The 19,580-nt window shown below is 47.6% G+C and overlaps 2 protein-coding genes across 3 annotated transcripts in view; both read right to left on the bottom strand.

The window, feature by feature from the left end:
* The window catches only part of LOC115315704 (SH2 domain-containing protein 4A), a 131,365-nt gene that overhangs the window by 31,506 nt on the left and 80,279 nt on the right, over positions 1-19,580 (bottom strand). The window lies entirely within an intron of this gene.
* LOC115308991 lies at positions 9,642-10,933 on the bottom strand. Its single transcript, XM_040216186.2, has one exon. The coding sequence runs from the start codon at positions 10,793-10,795 to the stop codon at positions 9,740-9,742; it is 1,056 nt and encodes a 351-aa protein (XP_040072120.1). The 5' UTR covers positions 10,796-10,933; the 3' UTR covers positions 9,642-9,739.

Here is a 19,580-nt window from a genome sequence, read left to right as displayed (position 1 = left end):
TACAGTACAAGTGGCATTGCCCCTGGTTTCTGAAATTGACTCAGACCCTGACTTTTAGTTTACTCTTTTACTTCGATTTGACAAACTCAGATTTGGCACGGGCTTTCAGTGGCTCAACGGCTAGACTAGCGTGCACTATACAGGAGGACATCTAAATTGTATTTTCCGGATTGATTATAGCCGCGGGTATATAGTACGCAGGGGCAACGTTTATTTGTTGGAAGAGTCCGCGTAGGGTGCATAGTCTGCACTAGCTGTTTACTTCATTAGTGATTTTCCCTTATTAAAAAAAGGGAAGTCGTTAGTTCTCAGACAAATAGCACACAGCGCCAGATAATAAAACGAGATGACTGCAAATTTGTATTGTTTTCATAGTTCTTATTGTTTCTTATAATTTGTAGTATTTTAATGAGAACGAGAACGAGTGTGAACTCCCGATTTCGGAGGTATCGCGAGTCCGGGCATGATTCCCCCCGAAAGCCTCTACGCTCAATTATTTGCCAATATGTACGCCCATAGCCTTCTCTTTACTGACAAAGCCGGGCAGACCGCCACGAGACGCGACCGCCAAAAGTGAAAAGGTAATGCGGCAGACAACGGATGAGAGGAGAAGCATGTAACGGGCGCCCCGCTGCGGCGAGATGCCGAAACACGCTTCTACCGAGCGATGGAACGTCCGCTCGTGCTCCTCGCGTTCTTCGCGCTACCGCTTCTTTTCTCGTCGGGTTTGAAAACCATGTTTCGGGTCCTCGCCGCTGCAGAAGCTGTGCGCTGAATACCAGAAATGCTCTCTGCTACCAGATCCTCGCGCTCCAAATCTGCGACCGGGCACTCTATGGCTCCGTCGTCGAACTGCCAGCCTTCGTATGCCGCATGCAGTGAGTGTTTGTGCCGTCAAGAGCTTTGTACAGGCATGCGTTGCTGCCGGTTACCCACGCGGGCATCGAGAGTGAACGCAACACTTTCACAGTGTCAACTTTTCTTGCTAACTAATGTCCAGCGTGAAAGAGCGTGACCTCGGCAACAGCACTGGGCGACAACCGCACTGATAACAAGCAATTAAACAAAGCCGTGAAAGCTGCACTAATGCGGTTTGTACAGGTGAGTTATACGCTCAGGGGGCATAATAGTGAGTTTTAAGGAACCGTTTCCATTAACTTTTTTTTTTTAATTAGTGAAAGTAGACACATGGTTCCATTAAGAAACTTGCTGGGCGTCATCGAAAACCACCAAATCAGTCATTTCTAGAAAGACTGAGCGCGTGGGTGGCGCAGGTAGTGCGCTAAAGTAACCACTCATGCAACAGGCACAAAACTGCGGATAAGAGACGGAAAAACAGCGCAGGCGCGTTATCGCACCGGTAGCCAGACTCGTACGCAATCCGTTACAAGTAATCAGGCTACTTGTGATTTCTTACACTTATCAGTAATTTTCTAACGGGATGATTACATATTTGTTTGAGTAATTATAAAGTATTTTCCTTACATATATCTACGTAACACGCCTTCATGTAATGTTTGCACGTTTGCCAGGGTTGGCTGCTCCACCACATCGCAGTATTTTCGGAGCTTTGAGGAGGGACATCTTTTACGAAAACGTGTCCATTAGCACCGAGATGTTTCGGTGTGCTTTCTTACGGTTCCCATCCTTAACGTCACCATCATCTCCTTCATAATACGTTTATTGGACAGTTGCCTTCTGCTCGCGGGCTCATACGGTGGACTTGGTTTTATTTCTAGCACTGGCATTTTACACCAGATCTAATAAAATACATATCTGTCAGATGACGTACTCAAAGTTTTATATATAACGTTGTTTGGCGAACTGTGGCCTAATACCCGTGCCACACGGCGCGAATGCCATTCGTGCAGGCCCCGTAGCACCAATCGAATGACATTTGGGGCGAATGTCATTCGTTGTAAATGGCATTTCAGTTGCCCGTGTGGCACGGGTATAAGTTGCTTTTTGCGCCATAAAGCCCTTAATCATCATCATCACTTCATGCGTTGTGAATGAAGAAGGGGGGGGAGGGGGGAAGAGAGGGCCAATTCTGGATGCACACCGGGAGCGTTAGTCACTGGCTCGGAGCTTGCGCGCCAGCAACACCGTGGGGCCATCCGACTGAACGTCTGCACTGATGACGTCGCGCCCGCGTGTCCCTACATCTCTCCGCCGCGTTAGATTTAAATGCTGTCTAGATTGTCCCTAAGCGGGCTGTGATTACCCCGAACTTTCTCGTCGCAAGATCGGAAGTGGAAGTCATCGGAGACGACAAAAGTGACGTTTCCCAACTTTGGGAAGGGTTATTTGGGGCCAAAATCTTCGCTTCGGAATCGAGTCGAAGATTAAACTTTGTGATATCGTGGAGCCGTGCGCGGTGCACGCGGCTTTAGAGCACACCTTCCGCCACTGTCAACAAGGGCGCTACATGGGTCACCGAGGCGGTGCGGTAGGGACGCCGGTACTGTTTAAGAAAGGATGGGGCGACGAGGGCTGGCAGAAAAAGACGGAAGAATGGAAATAAAAAAAAATGTACAACCAACAGATAAAAAAAAAAAAATAGCGGCTAGGAAGTGCTGTAGAAAACGTTTGAGAGAGATAGAGAGAGGGGGGGGGGGGATGATACATGGTAGTAAAGAAGGGAAATGATCCCTTCCCTCCGAATTTTTATTGTTTTACCTTTCTAAAATGGTGTGGGGCTGGGGCGATCGCCTCCACCCATTACCCTTTTAAAATCCTGGCCTCCCCCCCCCCCCCCCCCCCCTTTCCGACGCCAAAGGGTGAGAGGGGGGGGGGGGACTGAATTGTTCCTTTCCCCCTCTTCCTGTTTCGACGTTGCTGCTTCTTAGAGGCGTTCCAACTGAGCGACGACAAGGAACAGCATAGCGTGTAATTTTCGAAAGAATGATTTTGAAGGTTCTGGAAATAAAACGGTTCGCGTTCCATGAGCTCACGAGCGGCCACAACAAACTTCCCAGCGAGAGGCTCGTGCCAGCGCTCGTGGTGTGCAGGCGCGTTCGGTGACGCCCTTTTATAAGGAGTATTCACTGGGCGCCATATTTGTGGGTGCTGTTTAGAGCGCATGCTCAGAACGAGCATACACTAATAGGCTGCTGAGACCGGCAATCTTGAGGGTGCGGAATGCACGTTACAAAAGAACTGTGGAAGCTCGCCATCAGCACGCGCTCAGCAGTCGCGCACACAGCTATGGCCGCCAGTGAATACTTCCTATAGTTTCTACACTTGACGTCAGGGTCAGAATTATCGGTTGTGAACGCCTACATGGCCAATAGTCATTACTTCGACAAAAGCAATAAAATGATTTTATGCCGCCGATGGGAAGACAACTGACCGGAGGCGAAATCCACTCGAAGGCGGACAATGCTATATTCCGTTTCACCTTATGTTGAACCGTAGCGAAGGCTAGAAGCGCGAGCTCATAGCGTTGGCAGCTGCCCTTGGTGCACGAGAGCTTGCGCCGCCGAGATGTGCCCTAGAGCAAGGAGCTCGCGCTTATAGCCTTTCCTGCAGTACAACATAAGGTGAAACAGAGTATAGTTGACTACTTAATATACAAGCACGTCTCGGTATATTTTGATCGTATCCAGAGGAAGGAAGGGAACGGCGGGGATGTTTTTCAGTAACTTCTTGCTTTATCGGCGGAAATAAGAACGGTATCAGACTGTCAACTTCAATGGTGTTCATTTTAGAATGAATTTACCTTAAACCTCAGACGCGCTTTTTAGACACTATCAAACATGTTGGTCGCAGCTGACAATCTTTGTCGTGACGTCACAAGTATGACGTCACGACAAAGACTGTCGTTCGTTCGTGCTGCTTTGTTCGGCGCCTAGAAATATAAGAGAGTTTTAGTAGATCGTTCCGATACCTCCGATAGCCCCGATAACGATACTATGCATGCACAAGAGAGGCGGTGGCGGAATATCGGGTATCGTTATCGGAGTCATGGGAACGATCTACTAAAACTCTCTATAGTAGGGATTTTTGTCCCTTTCAATGAAAAACGTCGTCACGAAGAATAACGGATCTAAGGGTTCGTGAGAAAAGAAAAGCTCGCGGCGTTCGTCCGGCCCCTCCCCCCGCTACGTCATATAATGCAAATAAGCTGTGTGTTCGACGAGTTTAGCGACCCATGACACTGCAGTGTAGTGTGACATTGCTTTCCACTGGGCGCCATATTGGGGTGCACTGTTTACAGCGCACGCGTAGAAGCAGCGCACACTTTTAGTCCGCTAAGACCGGCGACTTTGATGGTGTGAAATGCACGTTGCAAAAGCCCTGCCGTCAGCTCGCGTTCCATGGCTCGTCAAAGGTCGCCAGTGAATACTTCCTACATAGACGTCATAATGAGCGCATGGCCAATCGTGAAAGGCCGACCACAGTGACGCTTTCGGTAGCGCACGTCACCAATAGAAAGATGTCAAGCTGCGTTTATTATCCGGGAGGTTTCGTGCACGGGGCCGCTGCCAGGTGAGATGAAGCGTGCTTAATTGCACGGAGGTCACACCAAAAGAAACCCTACACCCGCAGAGATGGTCGCAGCTCAGGGCCAGCTGCGAGAGTGCGCATCGAAGGGAGGTGTCGGCGCCTCTCATCTCCGGCGGCGATAGCAGAAGGCAAACACGGGATGCAGGGGAGCCAGGGCCGCGACGGCGCTCAAACGAATCCGGGCCACCGGGTCGCAGTCACCAAGAACCGAGGACGCGCCGGCTTCATTCGTCGCGGCCAAGAGTTGGCGAACCCGACTTTTCTCGCGGGAGCAGAAGCAAAACCTGAATGGTCCGTAAAAAGCAATAGTCTAAGTGTAACATACTATTGCCGGGTACAAGTTATAAGACCGTGCCAAGTAAACGCTACCATGTACCAGACACGACAACGAGTTACTCCTCGGATCAACCAGGAAAGAGCAAAAGCAATGCGGTGTACTCCCATACAAAAATGGTCTATGGCTGTCTATGGAAATTCATATGGCTGTTTATCACCCCCTATGGCCCTCTATGGTCGGCCATAGAAATCCATAAAGACATCTACAGCCAGCTATAGAAAAATCTATGGCCCTGTGCCTAAAGACTGGGAACCAATACATTTTCTTTACCCGCTTATAGATAATTCTATGGACACAAGTCTAAAGACTGGGAACCAATAAATTGTATTTAACCCTCTATAGAAAATTTTATGGCCCGGAGTCTAAAGACTGGGAACCAATAAAATTGCTTTAGACGCCTATAGAATATTATATGGCCCCATTTCTAAAGACAGCGAACCAAGAAATGTTTTTTACCCGCCTATAAAAAATCCTTTGGCCCCGAGTTTAAATACTGGAAACCAATTATTTGTCTTTTCTCGTCTATAGAAAAATTTATGGCTCCGAGTCTAAAGGCCAAGGTCCAATACATTTTCTTTCCACGCCTATAGAAAATCACTACCGGCGCTTACTTTTTAGTAAAAACACTCCACGTTAGAAAATTAAATCAATACTAAATTTTTGTAATGGAGGTGACAAACCATGACCCAAGATATGTTCTCTGCTGTTGCAACGAGTCGTGAAAATTAGTAATATCGTTTGTTTGAAAAAGCCATTAAAATATTTGTGCCACAATTAAAATTAATTATTACCCCCAAAAGTGAAAATAAATTACAATGGCGCCGAACACTGCAACCAAGCAATGGCTTGATTGCAATCTTCAGCACCAGTGTACTGCATGTCATCACTGCATTGTCAACGTGATTCATCAAACTTATTAAAAAGATAATCAATAAATTTTAGTTAATTAGCCTAATGATCTACATTTGCTTTTTTCAGGGTGTCGAATTAAGAGATGGGGGCTATTCCAAGAGACAATTCAAATAATGTATTAAGTACGAGTAATATTTGCTCCGCCTCTCCGTGTTTTTGAGACAAATGATGGGTCACCGGGAAAGTCGGATTCAAAAATTAGACTGCTATATATACAGCTAGTGCGAATACAGCATACGTTCGTGCTGCTGCGTTGTTGCTGTTCTGTGGGGTAGTGTTCTGCTTGTGTTGTGTGTACTCTGTGTGTTCAGAGATGTATGTATATCTACCATGTAGCGTTCACAAGTTTGGGGAACTTGAAGTAAATTTTTTTAGAGTTTGCTGGCTAAAGAGAGCCATAGGATAAGCCATAGAGGAGTCTTTAGCCAACCATTAGAAAAGCTAAAGAGCGCTATGGCTGGACAGCGATAGGGCCATAGACAAAGCTAAAGAGCCCCATAAAGGCGACCATAAGAAATGCTAAAGACAGCCATAGAAAATTCTTTAGCTAATTGGGCCAAATAGCTAAAGCCGACCATACAAAGAATTTTCTATAGCCGACCATAGGACATTTTTGTATGGGCTATAAATCAGTGTTGTAGGCGTTGGCGGAGAGAAGTATCAAGATACGTTACTCGCAATTAAAAGGAACGTGTTAAAGGACTACGTTACACCAAAATAAAAGTAACGCGTTACTGTTGCCGATAAAAGTAAAGCACTTTACTTTTGCGTTCCAATTCATTTATGAAGCGATAGCGTTTTTCGACACTGCGACAAAGGGCGTGGGCGTGGGAGGGGTTTAAGTTTGCCAACTTATTCTTCGATCTGTAATCATTTTGCACATCGCGTAGAAAATAGTGGTTGGCGTTACCGAGAGTGTGGGAGGAGCCTCTGGCGCACCCGTAAGTTGTATATCATCATCTGGCCATACGAGACTGCGACGGTCCTGGTAGGTTGTTGGGGGTTGTAGTTTTTGTTTTTTTGGGGATGCAAGCAACGGGTATACGCTGAGCTGGTGAGTTTAGTTTCAACATACGAGAAACTCGAGTCAATAAAAATAACCTACGCTCAGAGTATCGGCACTCCGTTTTCCAAATATCTCGTGGGGGACGCCATTTTGGTGCTCATTGCAGAGCGGGCAAAATCGGCCCACAGTTATGATTCGAAAATGAGACTTTCTGAGTTTTGGGTCTACGCTGTCAGGAGGTTCAGGCAAATCGGTTCGACATTTCTGGAGGTCGAAAAAGGCGTTTTCTGCGATTACAGGCAAAGCTTTGGGCGACCGGGAACCGTGACCTGAAGCACCAAGATGGCCGGAGTGCCGTTACTCTGCCGAAGCGTGGCTTATTTAAGTGGCTCCACGAGAAACGATTGCGTGGGGCAACCAGGCTCCGGCCTCCTTATGGAGTTCAAGACCTCCTGCTGCGAATCGAAAAGCCCCGTCTTGTCCCCCCTCCGAAGAGCCGCAGATGTGTGTCTCTGCCGTCTCCTTATTTTTAGAGCGGGGGGAAGGCCCCGGCCCTGACTCGTGCTCGTCGAGAAAGGGAGAGGCGATATGCTTCTCTCGTCGATATCATTCACTGTTGCCTTCGTTTTTCCTTTTTCCCCGGCGCGAATAGGGTAAGTGAGGGTCGACTATAAATGTGCACGCAGTTCGTCGCATGGTCTCTCAATCCTCCCCGTGCCACCTCTCCCTTCTCATTTGTTTTTTTTTCTGGGAATTAATTGAAAGCAGGAAACCATAAAAAGGACGCGTCCCTTTTTTGGTTGCGCGTTTTAATGTTTTGGCGGGTGTCGCGAAACTAACGATGGACCGGCGCGGACGCTACATGCCATCCCAGCCAATCCTACGCCGTGAAGGTATCACATGACTATGCGCCGAGCGTCGCCGTTCTTCTCAAAAGGTCACGTGACACTCGGCGTTGAATGAACTGTCTCGAGTATTGCTTTTACATACTCTCACGAGAAACGCGGCCGACGCTACCGGGTAATGGGGCCAATCAAGCAGTGTCAAAAGCTTGTGTCGCTAAGCCTTTTTTTATTATTTATGATTGGTTCAGCGATGATAGAACACGTACAGAAACATAGCAGACACCACGATGGTGCGTTTTTGACGCTGTCTGATCGGTCCATTCAGTTCGCAGTGTCGGCTGCGTCTAGACTTGGGGCGAAACGAACACGACTATTTTTATCGCGCATTCGAAAAACCTTCCGGAGTGTTCAATAATTTAGGTGACGTCTTCAAGCATGCTGTCTTCGATTACGTCATCTCGACAATCGGCATTAAAAACGTTGACGTCAGATAGGTACAGTACTCACTGATCGAAGGCAATATTAAATATTCGCGTACACTACCTCTGGCCAATTGCAACCGCGACTCGAACAGTGCCAAGGACCGACTGACGTCACCAAGGTCGCTGTCCTCTCTTTGACAGCCGTCAACAATGTGGCAGGTTTTTTTTAGTTTTTTTTTTTAGTTATTCGCAGCCTCTTTTCTGCTGTCATGCCGTTTTTCCCATTTTTTTTTTTTTACTACCTAACCAGACGTCTACAGCCCCTGCTCGCTCCTAGTGGATATTCAATGTAAATGTACTTCGTTGCCGCTTGAAACAGAAGACGCCGTGACCGCTTCGTGCACATCAGTGCACCGTCCTACGATCAGAATCAACATGTGTCAAGGTGTCCCATTATCGGCATCGTGCGTTTCGACTTCTAGCCGTCTCAGTTATCAACTTTATAAGGGAAAAAGAACGCTGGAAGTCAAAAGCTTCAATGCTTGAACATCGCGGTCTTGAAGGTAGAAAGGGTGAGTCAACTTTCCGCGGGGGAAGGGGCCCGGTCAAGATGGTGACGACCGATGATGGTGTTCGCCCGATGGTAGTCCCCCGGGAAGTCGAATAAGAAAAAAAAACTAAAAGTTGTTCGATCCCGCTGGACACATTACGACGTTGGTAGGTTTACGGTGGCCAGTGTGGCCACGTTTATTTTCAAAACAAAACGACAAGTCAACGGTAATACCAAAACTTCCAAAATTAAAACCCCATACTTTAGTCCCCAGTCGCAAGAGCCGAATTCCCGAGAACCCTCTCGGCAGCCCTTTTCTAGCCTCGTAGATGCCTCCTTTCCCTCCAGAGATGGACCAATCACTTCAAATTTCACCACTCCCACGTGGTACACTGTCGTCCAATGGTCGGCGAGCTGTCATCCTGTCGCTGTAACCGCCAGACCTAAATTCCTTGTAGGGTTGTTCTCTGCAATTTTTCCAGTCTGACTGGCGCCAACCGCTAAGTTATTGCATCGGGCAAAAGGCGACAATTTTACACTAAGCGGTGAAACCCTCTATATACAGGCACATTCGGCTAAAAGCCACAACCAGCTGCAAGAAGGGATCTGTCCGAGCAGACTACCGACACCCGAGACGTTTCTTAACGACCGCGGGGAAGCCGCTCCCCACTCCCGGCCGCTCTGCCCCCGCAAATGCTCCCTCCAAAACGCCGACACTCACAAAGAAAGCTAAAAAAAATAAAACGATGCCGACGCAACTGTAAAAAGATAGACTTTTCTAAAACAAATCTTACTTATTTCTAACAAAATCCTTCGTTACTTAACACCTCCCCACCAAGAATGTTGCAAGTACACTTGCTGTTCGCGCAACATCTGTCCCCCTTTTCGAGACAGACGCGTAGCATACAAAAACAAAACAACAACAAAGGAGCTATACCCCCTGACAAAAAAAAATAATCTGTTGGGCGACAGGGAAAACCAACAACACACAAAAAAAAACACAAGCAAACACAGTCCGGTGAGACCCAAACCCGTACGTTCCAGATTCCACCATGACCAGCATTTACCTAAAGGAAACCGCAGAAAAAAAATTAACATTGGCTACAGGCAAGGAAATGCAAACGCGAACAGAAAAAAAAAAGAAAAGGTTTGCTATACCTAGCCTATACCCGAAACTGTTTCTCCATGCCTGCGCGTCCCCGTCGTCTCAAATGTCTCGCGTGACCGAGGCGAAGGTCTTACCCCCGCACACAGACACGCGGAGGCCGGTTTGTTCCCGGAGTCCACGGCTGTATGTACTAATCCAGGGCAGTTCTGCTTAAGGTGCCCCAGCCTCCCACACGAAAAGCACCCTTGCGGTCGAGGTTTCTCAACCCTTCGCTGGTCGCCCCCAACTTCCGCAGGCCCACCCCGCATGTTCACCTGTGTCCCCTCGGCCGCCCTCTGGGGCTCCCAGTTTCGATCGCGCTGGCTCTCTTCGAATTTCTCGGCAAGTTCCGCTACTTCCTTTGGCCTTAGCCATTCTTTGGTTTCATTCTGAAGTACGTAGGCCCGGACATCATCCGGCATGACATGTTTTAGCCGATCTGAAATGATCAGCTGCCTTAGATCATCTAGTGTCTCTACTTCGCGGCTCTCCATGTAGTAGCCGAACATGGTAGTCAGATCGGTAGAGAACTGTGCCCACGACTCCTCTTTTTGCTTGCGTGCGACATGAAACCTCCGCTTATACTCATCCGGAGTCATCCTGAGCTCGTCGAGGATAATGTCTCGTAGCTCCTTGTACTGCAATACCCGTCCCTCTGCTCTGTTTGCCACAACGGCGCTCGCTTTCTCGTTTAGAAAGGGCAAAATGAGTGCCCCGTGTAGGTCCTGTGGAACCTCACAACTCACCAACATTGTTTCAGCGCCTTTAAACCATGCAGGTACCAATGTGTCCGTCTCGGGCATTGGCGCCAGCACCGCACGTAGCTCCTTTGCATACCGTTCGACTCCCCCCGTACCCCGAGTGTTCTCTTCATGCGGCTGCCCCGTTTTTTTGAGCTGCTCTAGTTTTATTTTCTCGAGTTCTATCTTTAGTCTCATGAGTGTTATCTCAGCACTAAGGCCATTCGAATATGTTGGCTGCCCTCCCTCACTGGTGCCAGCGTCTGGTTCCGAGTTGGCGCCACTGAGGGAAGACCCTGGGGTCTTCGATCTAGTCTCTCTGGTCATGGTGAGCCTCGGAGAAAACGGGAATGGGACTCACCCACTGTTGCCTGGCAAAATCCAATTAGCTGCTCCTCCAGTCACCGCCACCCACTTGCCGCAGTGTCCCCACTCGGCCTGGCGATCATGCCCGTCGTCTGGAAGTCTCAGCTCATTCTTCGTTCACCGAAAAGAAAAAAAAAAAAAACCTCACAGACAAACAAAAAAAAAAACGCAAAATTTTCCGGCACCACCACGAAGTTCAGTACTGCAGCGACGATCTCGTCTCTTCTCTTGAGGCTTGCCCCGATATTCTGTCGCCGCTCGCTGAAGATGCTTCGCCGGTCCGCAGGTGAAGCCACAGGTCGTCCTGTTCTCCGACGTAGATGACGCCCAGGACCACCTGTCAGCTGCCACCACTCCTTTTGGGTAACTGTACCCCCCCGGGCTTCTCGCGTAGATATTGCCACGGTCCTCACTCCGGCAGGAGCGAGCCTTGTCCGCAGTCCAGCAGACGACTTCTTTGGGTAACGTACCCCCCCGGGCTTCTCACGTAGATATTGCCGCGGTCCTCACTCCGGCAGGAGCGAGCCTTGTCCGCAGTCCAGCAGACGACTTCTTTGGGTAACTGTACCTCCCCCGGGCTTCTCACGTAGATATTGCCGCGGTCCTCACTCCGGCAGGAGCGACCCTTGTCAGCAGTCCAGCAGACGGGACCCTTGTCCGCAGTCCAGCAGACGCGACCCTTGTCCGCAATCCAGCAGACGAAACACTTGTCGCATAGAGCCCAGGTACGCTCCGCCTGCCTCCGTTGATACCGTCGTTTTCGCTCTCCGCCCGTCGCAGGAAGTCAGCAGGATCCTGTCGACTGCGCCAGTCAACTTTCCGAGGGGGAAGGGGCCCGGTCAGGATGGTGACGACCGATGATGGTGTTCGCCCGATGGTAGTCCCCCGGGAAGTCGAATAAGGAAAAAAAAAACTAAAAGTTGTTCGATCCCGCTGGACACATTACGACGTTGGTAGGTTTACGGTGGCCAGTGTGGCCACGTTTATTTTCAAAACAAAACGACAAGTCAACGGTAATACCAAAACTTCCAAAATTAAAACCCCATACTTTAGTCCCCAGTCTCAAGAGCCGAATTCCCCGAGAACCCTCTCGGCAGCCCTTTTCTAGCCTCGTAGATGCCTCCTTTCTCTCCAGAGATGGACCAATCACTTCAAATTTCACCACTCCCACGTGGTACACTGTCGTCCAATGGTCGGCGTTTTGGAGGGAGCATTTGCGGGGGCAGAGCGGCCGGGAGTGGGGAGCGGACAGATCCCTTCTTGCAGCTGGTTGTGGCTTTTAGCCGAATGTGCCTGTATATAGAGAGTTTCGACGCTTAGTGTAAAATTGTCGCTTTTTGCCCGATGCAATAACTTAGCGGTTGGCGCCAGTCAGACTGGAAAAATTGCAGAGAACAACCCTACAAGGAATTTAGGTTTGGCCGTTACAGCGACAGGATGACAGCTCGCCGACCATTGGACGACAGTGTACCACGTGGGAGTGGTGAAATTTGAAGTGATTGGTCCATCTCTGGAGAGAAAGGAGGCATCTACGAGGCTAGAAAAGGGCTGCCGAGAGGGTTCTCGGGGAATTCGGCTCTTGAGACTGGGGACTAAAGTATGGGGTTTTAATTTTGGAAGTTTTGGTATTACCGTTGACTTGTCGTTTTGTTTTGAAAATAAACGTGGCCACACTGGCCACCGTAAACCTACCAACGTCGTAATGTGTCCAGCGGGATCGAACAACTTTTAGTTTTTTTTTTCCTTATTCGACTTCCTGGGGGACTACCATCGGGCGAACACCATCATCGGTCGTCACCATCCTGACCGGGCCCCTTCCCCCTCGGAAAGTTGACTGGGTGGAAAGTTGGTTCACCAAATACAGCGCAACGACATTAGGAAGGCAGACAGCCACCAAATTTATGAAAATTTTGAAGTACATATTCAAAAATATGCTTTATTTAGCCAGCATAAAAATTCTCCCGGGGAATATTTCTCCAGGTACAGTTCTTGTTATCAATTTTTTTTGTTTAAATTTCTACGCCACTTTCATAGACTCGCTTAATTTTCTCTCCCACGCGCGCGCAATGAGACGAGGTGAATGATCACTCTAACTTGCATAAAACTTTCGCAAGCACTCACTTATTTTCTCTCGTCTATTTACATCCTCACGTATTCCTACCCTCACCAACTTCTACCCTCACCAACTTCTACCCTCACCAACCTCTACCCTCACCAACCTCTACCCTCACCAACCTCTAGCCTCACCAACCTCTAGCCTCACCAACCTCTAGCCTCACCAACCTCTAGCCTCACCAACCTCTAGCCTCACCAACCTCTACCCTCACCAACTTCTACCCTCACCAACTTCTACCCTCACCAACTTCTACCCTCACCAACTTCTACCCTCACCAACTTCTACCCTCACCAACTTCTACCCTCACCAACTTCTACCCTCACCAACTTCTACCCTCACCAACTTCTACCCTCACCAACTTCTACCCTCACCAACTTCTACCCTCACCAACTTCTACCCTAACCAACTTCTACCCTAACCAACTTCTACCCTAACCAACTTCTACCCTAACCAACTTCTACCCTCACCAACTCACACCCTCAAACACTCACACTTCCACCTACTCGCATCCTCACCTAATCCTCATCTACTCGGATCCTCACCTAGTCGGATCCTTACCTAGTCGAATACTCGCCTACTCGCATCCTCGCCTACTCACAGCTTCAACAACTCACACCCTCAATTACTACCCTCTCAATTATTACCCCCCTCAGCCATCGCCACCCTCAACTACTCACACCCTTAACTACTCCCTCAACCATTCCCACGCTAACTACTCACGCTCACTCGCTCACACATATTCGCCCTGCTTTTTTTGTTATCTGCGAGCTGCGTTTCTCATCTCAATTCCCCTCGTTTCCTTCTCACTCTCGTTCGTTAGGTCTTCGCCCGCCGCGCTGCTCTACTTGCACGGCGCTCCGTCTGCCCTGTGCGCTCCAGAGACGGCGTCGCATGCATCATCAGCAGGAAGCGAATCCGGGAGCCGAGTTCGTGGAAGCGGTCATTTCCCCGCCTAAAAGCGTCTCGACGCCGAGATCGCATAAACCCCAGCTCCCTGACGGGTGGCCCTGGAAGTCCCCGGAAATATATCTCACTCCGGCAATCGGCACGTAAAAGAAAGAAGGAAACCTCGCGTTGCCAACTCTGATTTCTTCGGGAACCTCGCTATTTAAATCTCGAAAGACCCTGCTCACCAGATAAGTAAAGAACGCGAACTGAGTCTAGGTTAAATAACTAAACAGATTGTCATGCAATTCCAATGCTAAGCTAAATAGCGCAGCTGGTTTCATTCTGAAAGAAAACGAAGAAGTTTCAGTACAGAACAACGTCCAACTGCAGGATTAACAAATCATGGTAAGGCAACATCTGCCAAACTTTGTTTCTCTTTCTTTTTTTTTGGCAGCCCGTATTAGTACATAACGCAGAAGCTTGAGCTCCGCGGACACAACCATTACTGGAATCACTGCTGCGAACGAACTGTAACCGCTATATATTCTCTGCACAGCAGGAACATAAAGTGCTAGATTGCAACGCAAAAACTTCTCAAATCACTACAAACATCTATTCAATTGACGCGACTTTTGAATTTCACAGTAACCGCGCCCAGGTGAAAATAAAATCTGACACAAGTAAATCTACAGCGTCAGGCGGCTCTGACGTCACGACGCTGAGGTGGCGCTGATGTCGGCACGGCGCATGCGCAGAAGCTTCACCTCACGCCAATCTGCTTTCTGCGCACGCGGAGTGCGCGCACGCCTGACGCCCATTCGTAAGAACTCGTTATAAACAAGAGGGTGAACCCACGGCCGGCGCCCCTCCCGAATGGCACGCGTGCTTCTGCAGTTTAACAAGCCCCACGACAAATTTTTGCAGCGCGGAAAAAGCAAAACTAGGGCTAACCGACGGGCACGTTGACAGTGACTCCCGCAGCGTCAAGAAGCGACAAACGACTCTGCGCCCCCGAAGACTGAGGAGCAAGCTGCAGTAACAAGAGTGACACACGCGTGTCTTGTCCTCGAAGTGAAGCGATGGCCGCGCGTCTTCGTGAAGAGCGGCAGCCAGCCTCTAACGCCGCAAAAAAAAAAAAAAAAAAAAAAAAAAAAACGCACAAATAACCGCTTTCAAAACGAACACAAAGCGGAAACGCAAATAGTCCGCAAACCGACGACCGAATGAAAGAGACCGCGTCAAAAAAAAAAAAAAAAAGCGCCGTGCCAAAAACAAATAAAAAAATATCGTTACTTTAAATATTTCTTTTCGTGGAACGTAAAGGATTGTGGCCCCCAGAAAATAGCCCTCGCCTACACGATCGATGACGTCATCAGAATGCTTCCAAGTTAGAAGGACGTCACAGCTGGAGCTTGCCAACTGGAGGACACTGCTGATTCTTCAAACTTCAGCGCACTTTCTTTTGTTGTTGTTCCCCACTGACCAGACCTTTTTAGCGACACCGCACTGAAACCTATACATCTAGACCTGACAAAAGTAGCCACAAATGATCAGGTGGCGATGACTCGGGATCTAGAACTAAGGTATCACATTTTTCTTCCCCCATCGAACGGGAACCCCGACGTCCACGTGTATCCTTCTCACTCTCTTCCTGTATATTTCTGTTGAAACAGCATCTTTAGCCAAAAGTATTACACCTGACTGTTAACTCCAACAGGTGTCTAGTTTAGGACAGAAGATCTTTGTTACAACAATTTTGTTCCGTCACCGGCCATAAGACTTTTCTTGTCATCGGTAATGGCTTGGGTAAATTCCTCTTCCTATCAGTCTCTCTCTCTCTCCCCCTCTTTAGAGATCCTTTCCCTCTCTCTCTCTCTCACTGTCCTTCTTATGAAACACCCGACTGTTTACTGAGAGCGGCATAAGGTCAAACACAAAAGAGACTTCACTCGAACAAGCGACTAAAGCTAAAAACAAACAACGCATGTAAACAAATAGCTTTAAAAAAATAAAAAAAAACGATAAAATGTTCAGGAATCTGAATTAGTTGGCATGTGCTTTTCTATTCTTATCTGCCATCTCGCAAACACTTTAACTTGCTCGTATAATAGCTGCGACACACACACACACGAGGGTTACTACGAACAACGATCCCCTCATGCATGCGGCATAGTGCATTCTGCGAAGCAATGCTCGCCTCACGACGGTCAAAAAATAGCTAAGTATGACTGCGAGGCCCCAGAACAAAAACACCAACGTATTTAAGTACGTCTTTCATTATAACGTTCACTTTTTCTTTAAATGTTTCTGTGACGCATTGAGCGCGCGCGCGTATACTATATAGTCACCTCAGTTATTATAACCACGAGTCACACACAGTTTAGCAACGTTTCGCTAAGAAACTCAGCCGAGCGATTCTTCGGCGATAGTCACATTCCGATTATTATAACAGATGCGTGGACAGGAACTGTCGCCGAAGGATATAGCCGGAATGTCACCTCGTCTCGTGCGTAGCAGCCAACGTTTCGCTAAGGGATTGAGCCGTGCGCTTCTTCGACGATAGTCGTACTCCGGTTATAGTAGACGTGTTGACGTAAACTGTCGCTGAATACAATATCCGGAATGCAGTGTACAGTGTAAAAAAAAGGCCTGGTAAACACGCGTCTCTTCGCATGCCTGCGCTCCCGCCACGCGTGTAATTAACGAGCGAAACTTCAGAGCGAGTGAGCGGCAGAAAGAATAAAAAAAAAGGAAACGGTTAAATGGGAAATGCTTTAGACAACTCCAGGAATTCGTAAACAAAAGGAAAGGCGACAGGGGAACGTGCTGAGATTAAAAAGTATACTCGGAAAAGTAATATATTGACGTTTTGTGTATACTGTATAAACATTCTTTCGTGTTTCATGCCGGAAGAATGTTCGAAGGGGCCATTGCACCGCACCGTGTTGGAGGGGTACAGGGTTTTGGTAAATTCCGATTTTTCTGCGCTAGTGTTTGTTTTGTAATCAGACTGCTTTTTTGGTAGGCCTTTTGCTGTCAACTTGAGATTAAGAAACCTGGACACTGAAACAAGGATAACGCAATAACAAAAAAAAAAAACATTTGTGGGAAAACGACAAAAACTGAGTGTCTTATCCTCCTCTGTTTCCGATATCTCGGTCGAAGTCTTTAGGCGTCTGTGTAAAATGTATACCATTAAAAATAGAAGAAATCATCTATGGCGCGGGTTTAAAAGGCGGAGCGTACGCTTGGTTTCAATTATTATTTTTAAAATTTCAATGCAATATCCGTTCTATAGGGTGGTCCAAGTCACCAGGCTCGATCTAAAATGGACCGTAAAAATAGACGCCTGCACGTAGCAATCTAAACTTTTCGTCAAAGGTGTATTTCACAGGTCGGTTTTTTCTTGTAAAATTACAAAGCGTAGTTCTCTTTCTGTAAAAAAATCAGGCGAGAAAACTTGCCAGGGTCTAAGGCGGGCAGCGACGCAGACGACAGGGTTTCAGTAGCGGGGTGTGTTTGGCGTTCGTATTGATAGATGACGTCGGGAGCAGCGTCCGAAGGTGCAGCCGACCAGCGAAAGAAAGCAGACGACACGCAGACGAAATCCGTTGGCAGCAAAAGCGCCGCCGTTATGCAGACGCGTTTTTAGTTTAAGTTTTGCTTTTATTGTCCGGATTGATGTTTTAACCGAAGGTACATTTAAAAAAGATTATGTTCATTTTAATAAACAACGGTGGTCGCGAGCCGTCGAGAAAAGGAGGTAGCGCCATCTATCAATACAAACGCCAAACACACCCCGCTACTGAACCCCTGTCGTCTGCGTCACCTGGCAAGTTTCTTGGCTTTATTTTTTACAGAAAAAAAAAAGTACGCTTTGTAATTTTGCAAGAAAAAACCGACCTGTGAAATACAGCTTTGACGAAAAGTTTAGATTGCTACGTTCAGGCGTCGATTTTTACGGTTCATTTTACATCGAGCCTGGTGACTTGGACCACCCTATATACTTGTATTGATTGAGTATGTTTTCTTTAAGCTTACGGTGCGCAAGTTAAAAGCATTGCATAAATGAGAGTAAATATATTATCGTACATAAATATAAAAATTATCGTATATTAAATATATTATATTATTAAATATATTATTAGTAAATATCGTTGTCGTAGTTATCGGAACGATCTACTAAACCTCTCAATTAACTAAATCCGCCTCCTCCAAACAAGTTCCATTAACGCATACCAACACGTGTAAAAAACAAAACAAAAAAAACAAGAAAAAAAAAACGAAAACTAAGGAAAAAAAAACAACAAAGGCGCGGATTCGTGAGCATTTGCATTCCCACGGGCCAAGACTCCCGATTTGCTCCGCGCACGCGCACGAACAACTACCCCAGATCCCCGCGAAAGAGCACACTTCTGGCTTACGTATCTGTAACAAAGCCTTATCCGAATAAACATACACTCAGCGCGGAGCCGTTTGGCGTGGAATGCCTAGGCCTTGGAAAGCGTATAGGCATATAGCCACACAACAACAATGAGAGCATTTCACAGACATTTCTTATGGAATTCCAGGGGAAAAGAAAAAAAAGATTAGTGTCAAGCTGCACGCACGCGGTCATGGAACTTGCGCGTTCGCTGGCCCGTGGCAAATTCACCGCGGTCAGCACGAGCGAGAGCGAACCGTGTGCAGATGGCAGTCGGGTTATGCAAAGACCAGAGCCGTTTATACTGAGAGAGTTTGGCCGATGGGCGGAGCTTGTTGGCCGCTAGAACAAGCGTATTTCGCGATAACACAATATGGCGTTACTTCTTTGTCTTGTTCATTCCTGAGAAATCGCGTAGAGTTCCTATGAGTCAGAGCCACAATATGGCGGACGGAAGTAGTCATCCCCCGGTTGTCAGACTACGCTGCTGTGGTTGTCAGACTGTCAAAATCTCCTTAAGAAGGCCAAACTCTCTCAGTATAAACGGCTCTGGCAAAGACGGTAACGCCATGGCATATCTTCGCGTCGAAATAAAAGTGATAATCGTTATTAGGGTTATTCGGGCATAAGGTAGCCTCATTCCCAGCTTGATCTTCAAACGAGTTTCATTCGCACACGGAGACCTCTAGTTTTAATGAGCAAAGTTTTGTCTCTCTTGATTTTGGGCACTCCGGTAATTTGATTTTGGATACTCCGGCTTGATACCTTGGCTGCTGGCATGTTTTGTAAAAAAAAACTACCTTGGTGTCAGGTGGGAGGTACCAGGAACTCAAAATTGTGAAAGAAGCAGCTAAAACATAAGTTATAATATGTTATGTCTGCTAGCGAATGAAATGTACTACCGCAGGAGACTGCGTTCGTGGAAGTGTTTTGTACACCCTAGAACTGTATACCCTGCCTTTGGAGGCCGCAGGAAACAACTTTGCTATCCTTATCTTTAACTTTGTTATTATTATCGTTAGCTTTGTTATTATTATCACTTGCTTATGCATTTGTTGCCGTGCGTCGTGTAGTTGCACACGTGTTTAGGTTTACACACTTGTCTACAAGTCCTACCTTCATTCTCAGGCTCGACTGATGACCGCGATTCATGCTAGCCTTTTCCTTTTGCATGCGATTTCATAGAACGATGCCACCGTTTACCTGTTCCGTATGATACAGCTAGGGGACAGTCTACTTTTCTTTCGAGCTCACGTCTATAAAAGGCACGTACACAGATTAAATAACTCGGGGTGTATGTGGACGACTTCCCGTGCAAC

Source organism: Ixodes scapularis, unplaced genomic scaffold (genome assembly GCF_016920785.2).
Source record: "Ixodes scapularis isolate PalLabHiFi unplaced genomic scaffold, ASM1692078v2 PGA_scaffold3__209_contigs__length_174095766, whole genome shotgun sequence".
Taxonomy (NCBI): Eukaryota; Metazoa; Arthropoda; class Arachnida; order Ixodida; family Ixodidae; genus Ixodes; species Ixodes scapularis.
Note: the sequence above shows the minus strand (reverse complement) of the source record. Positions and strands in the feature narration are given on the sequence as shown.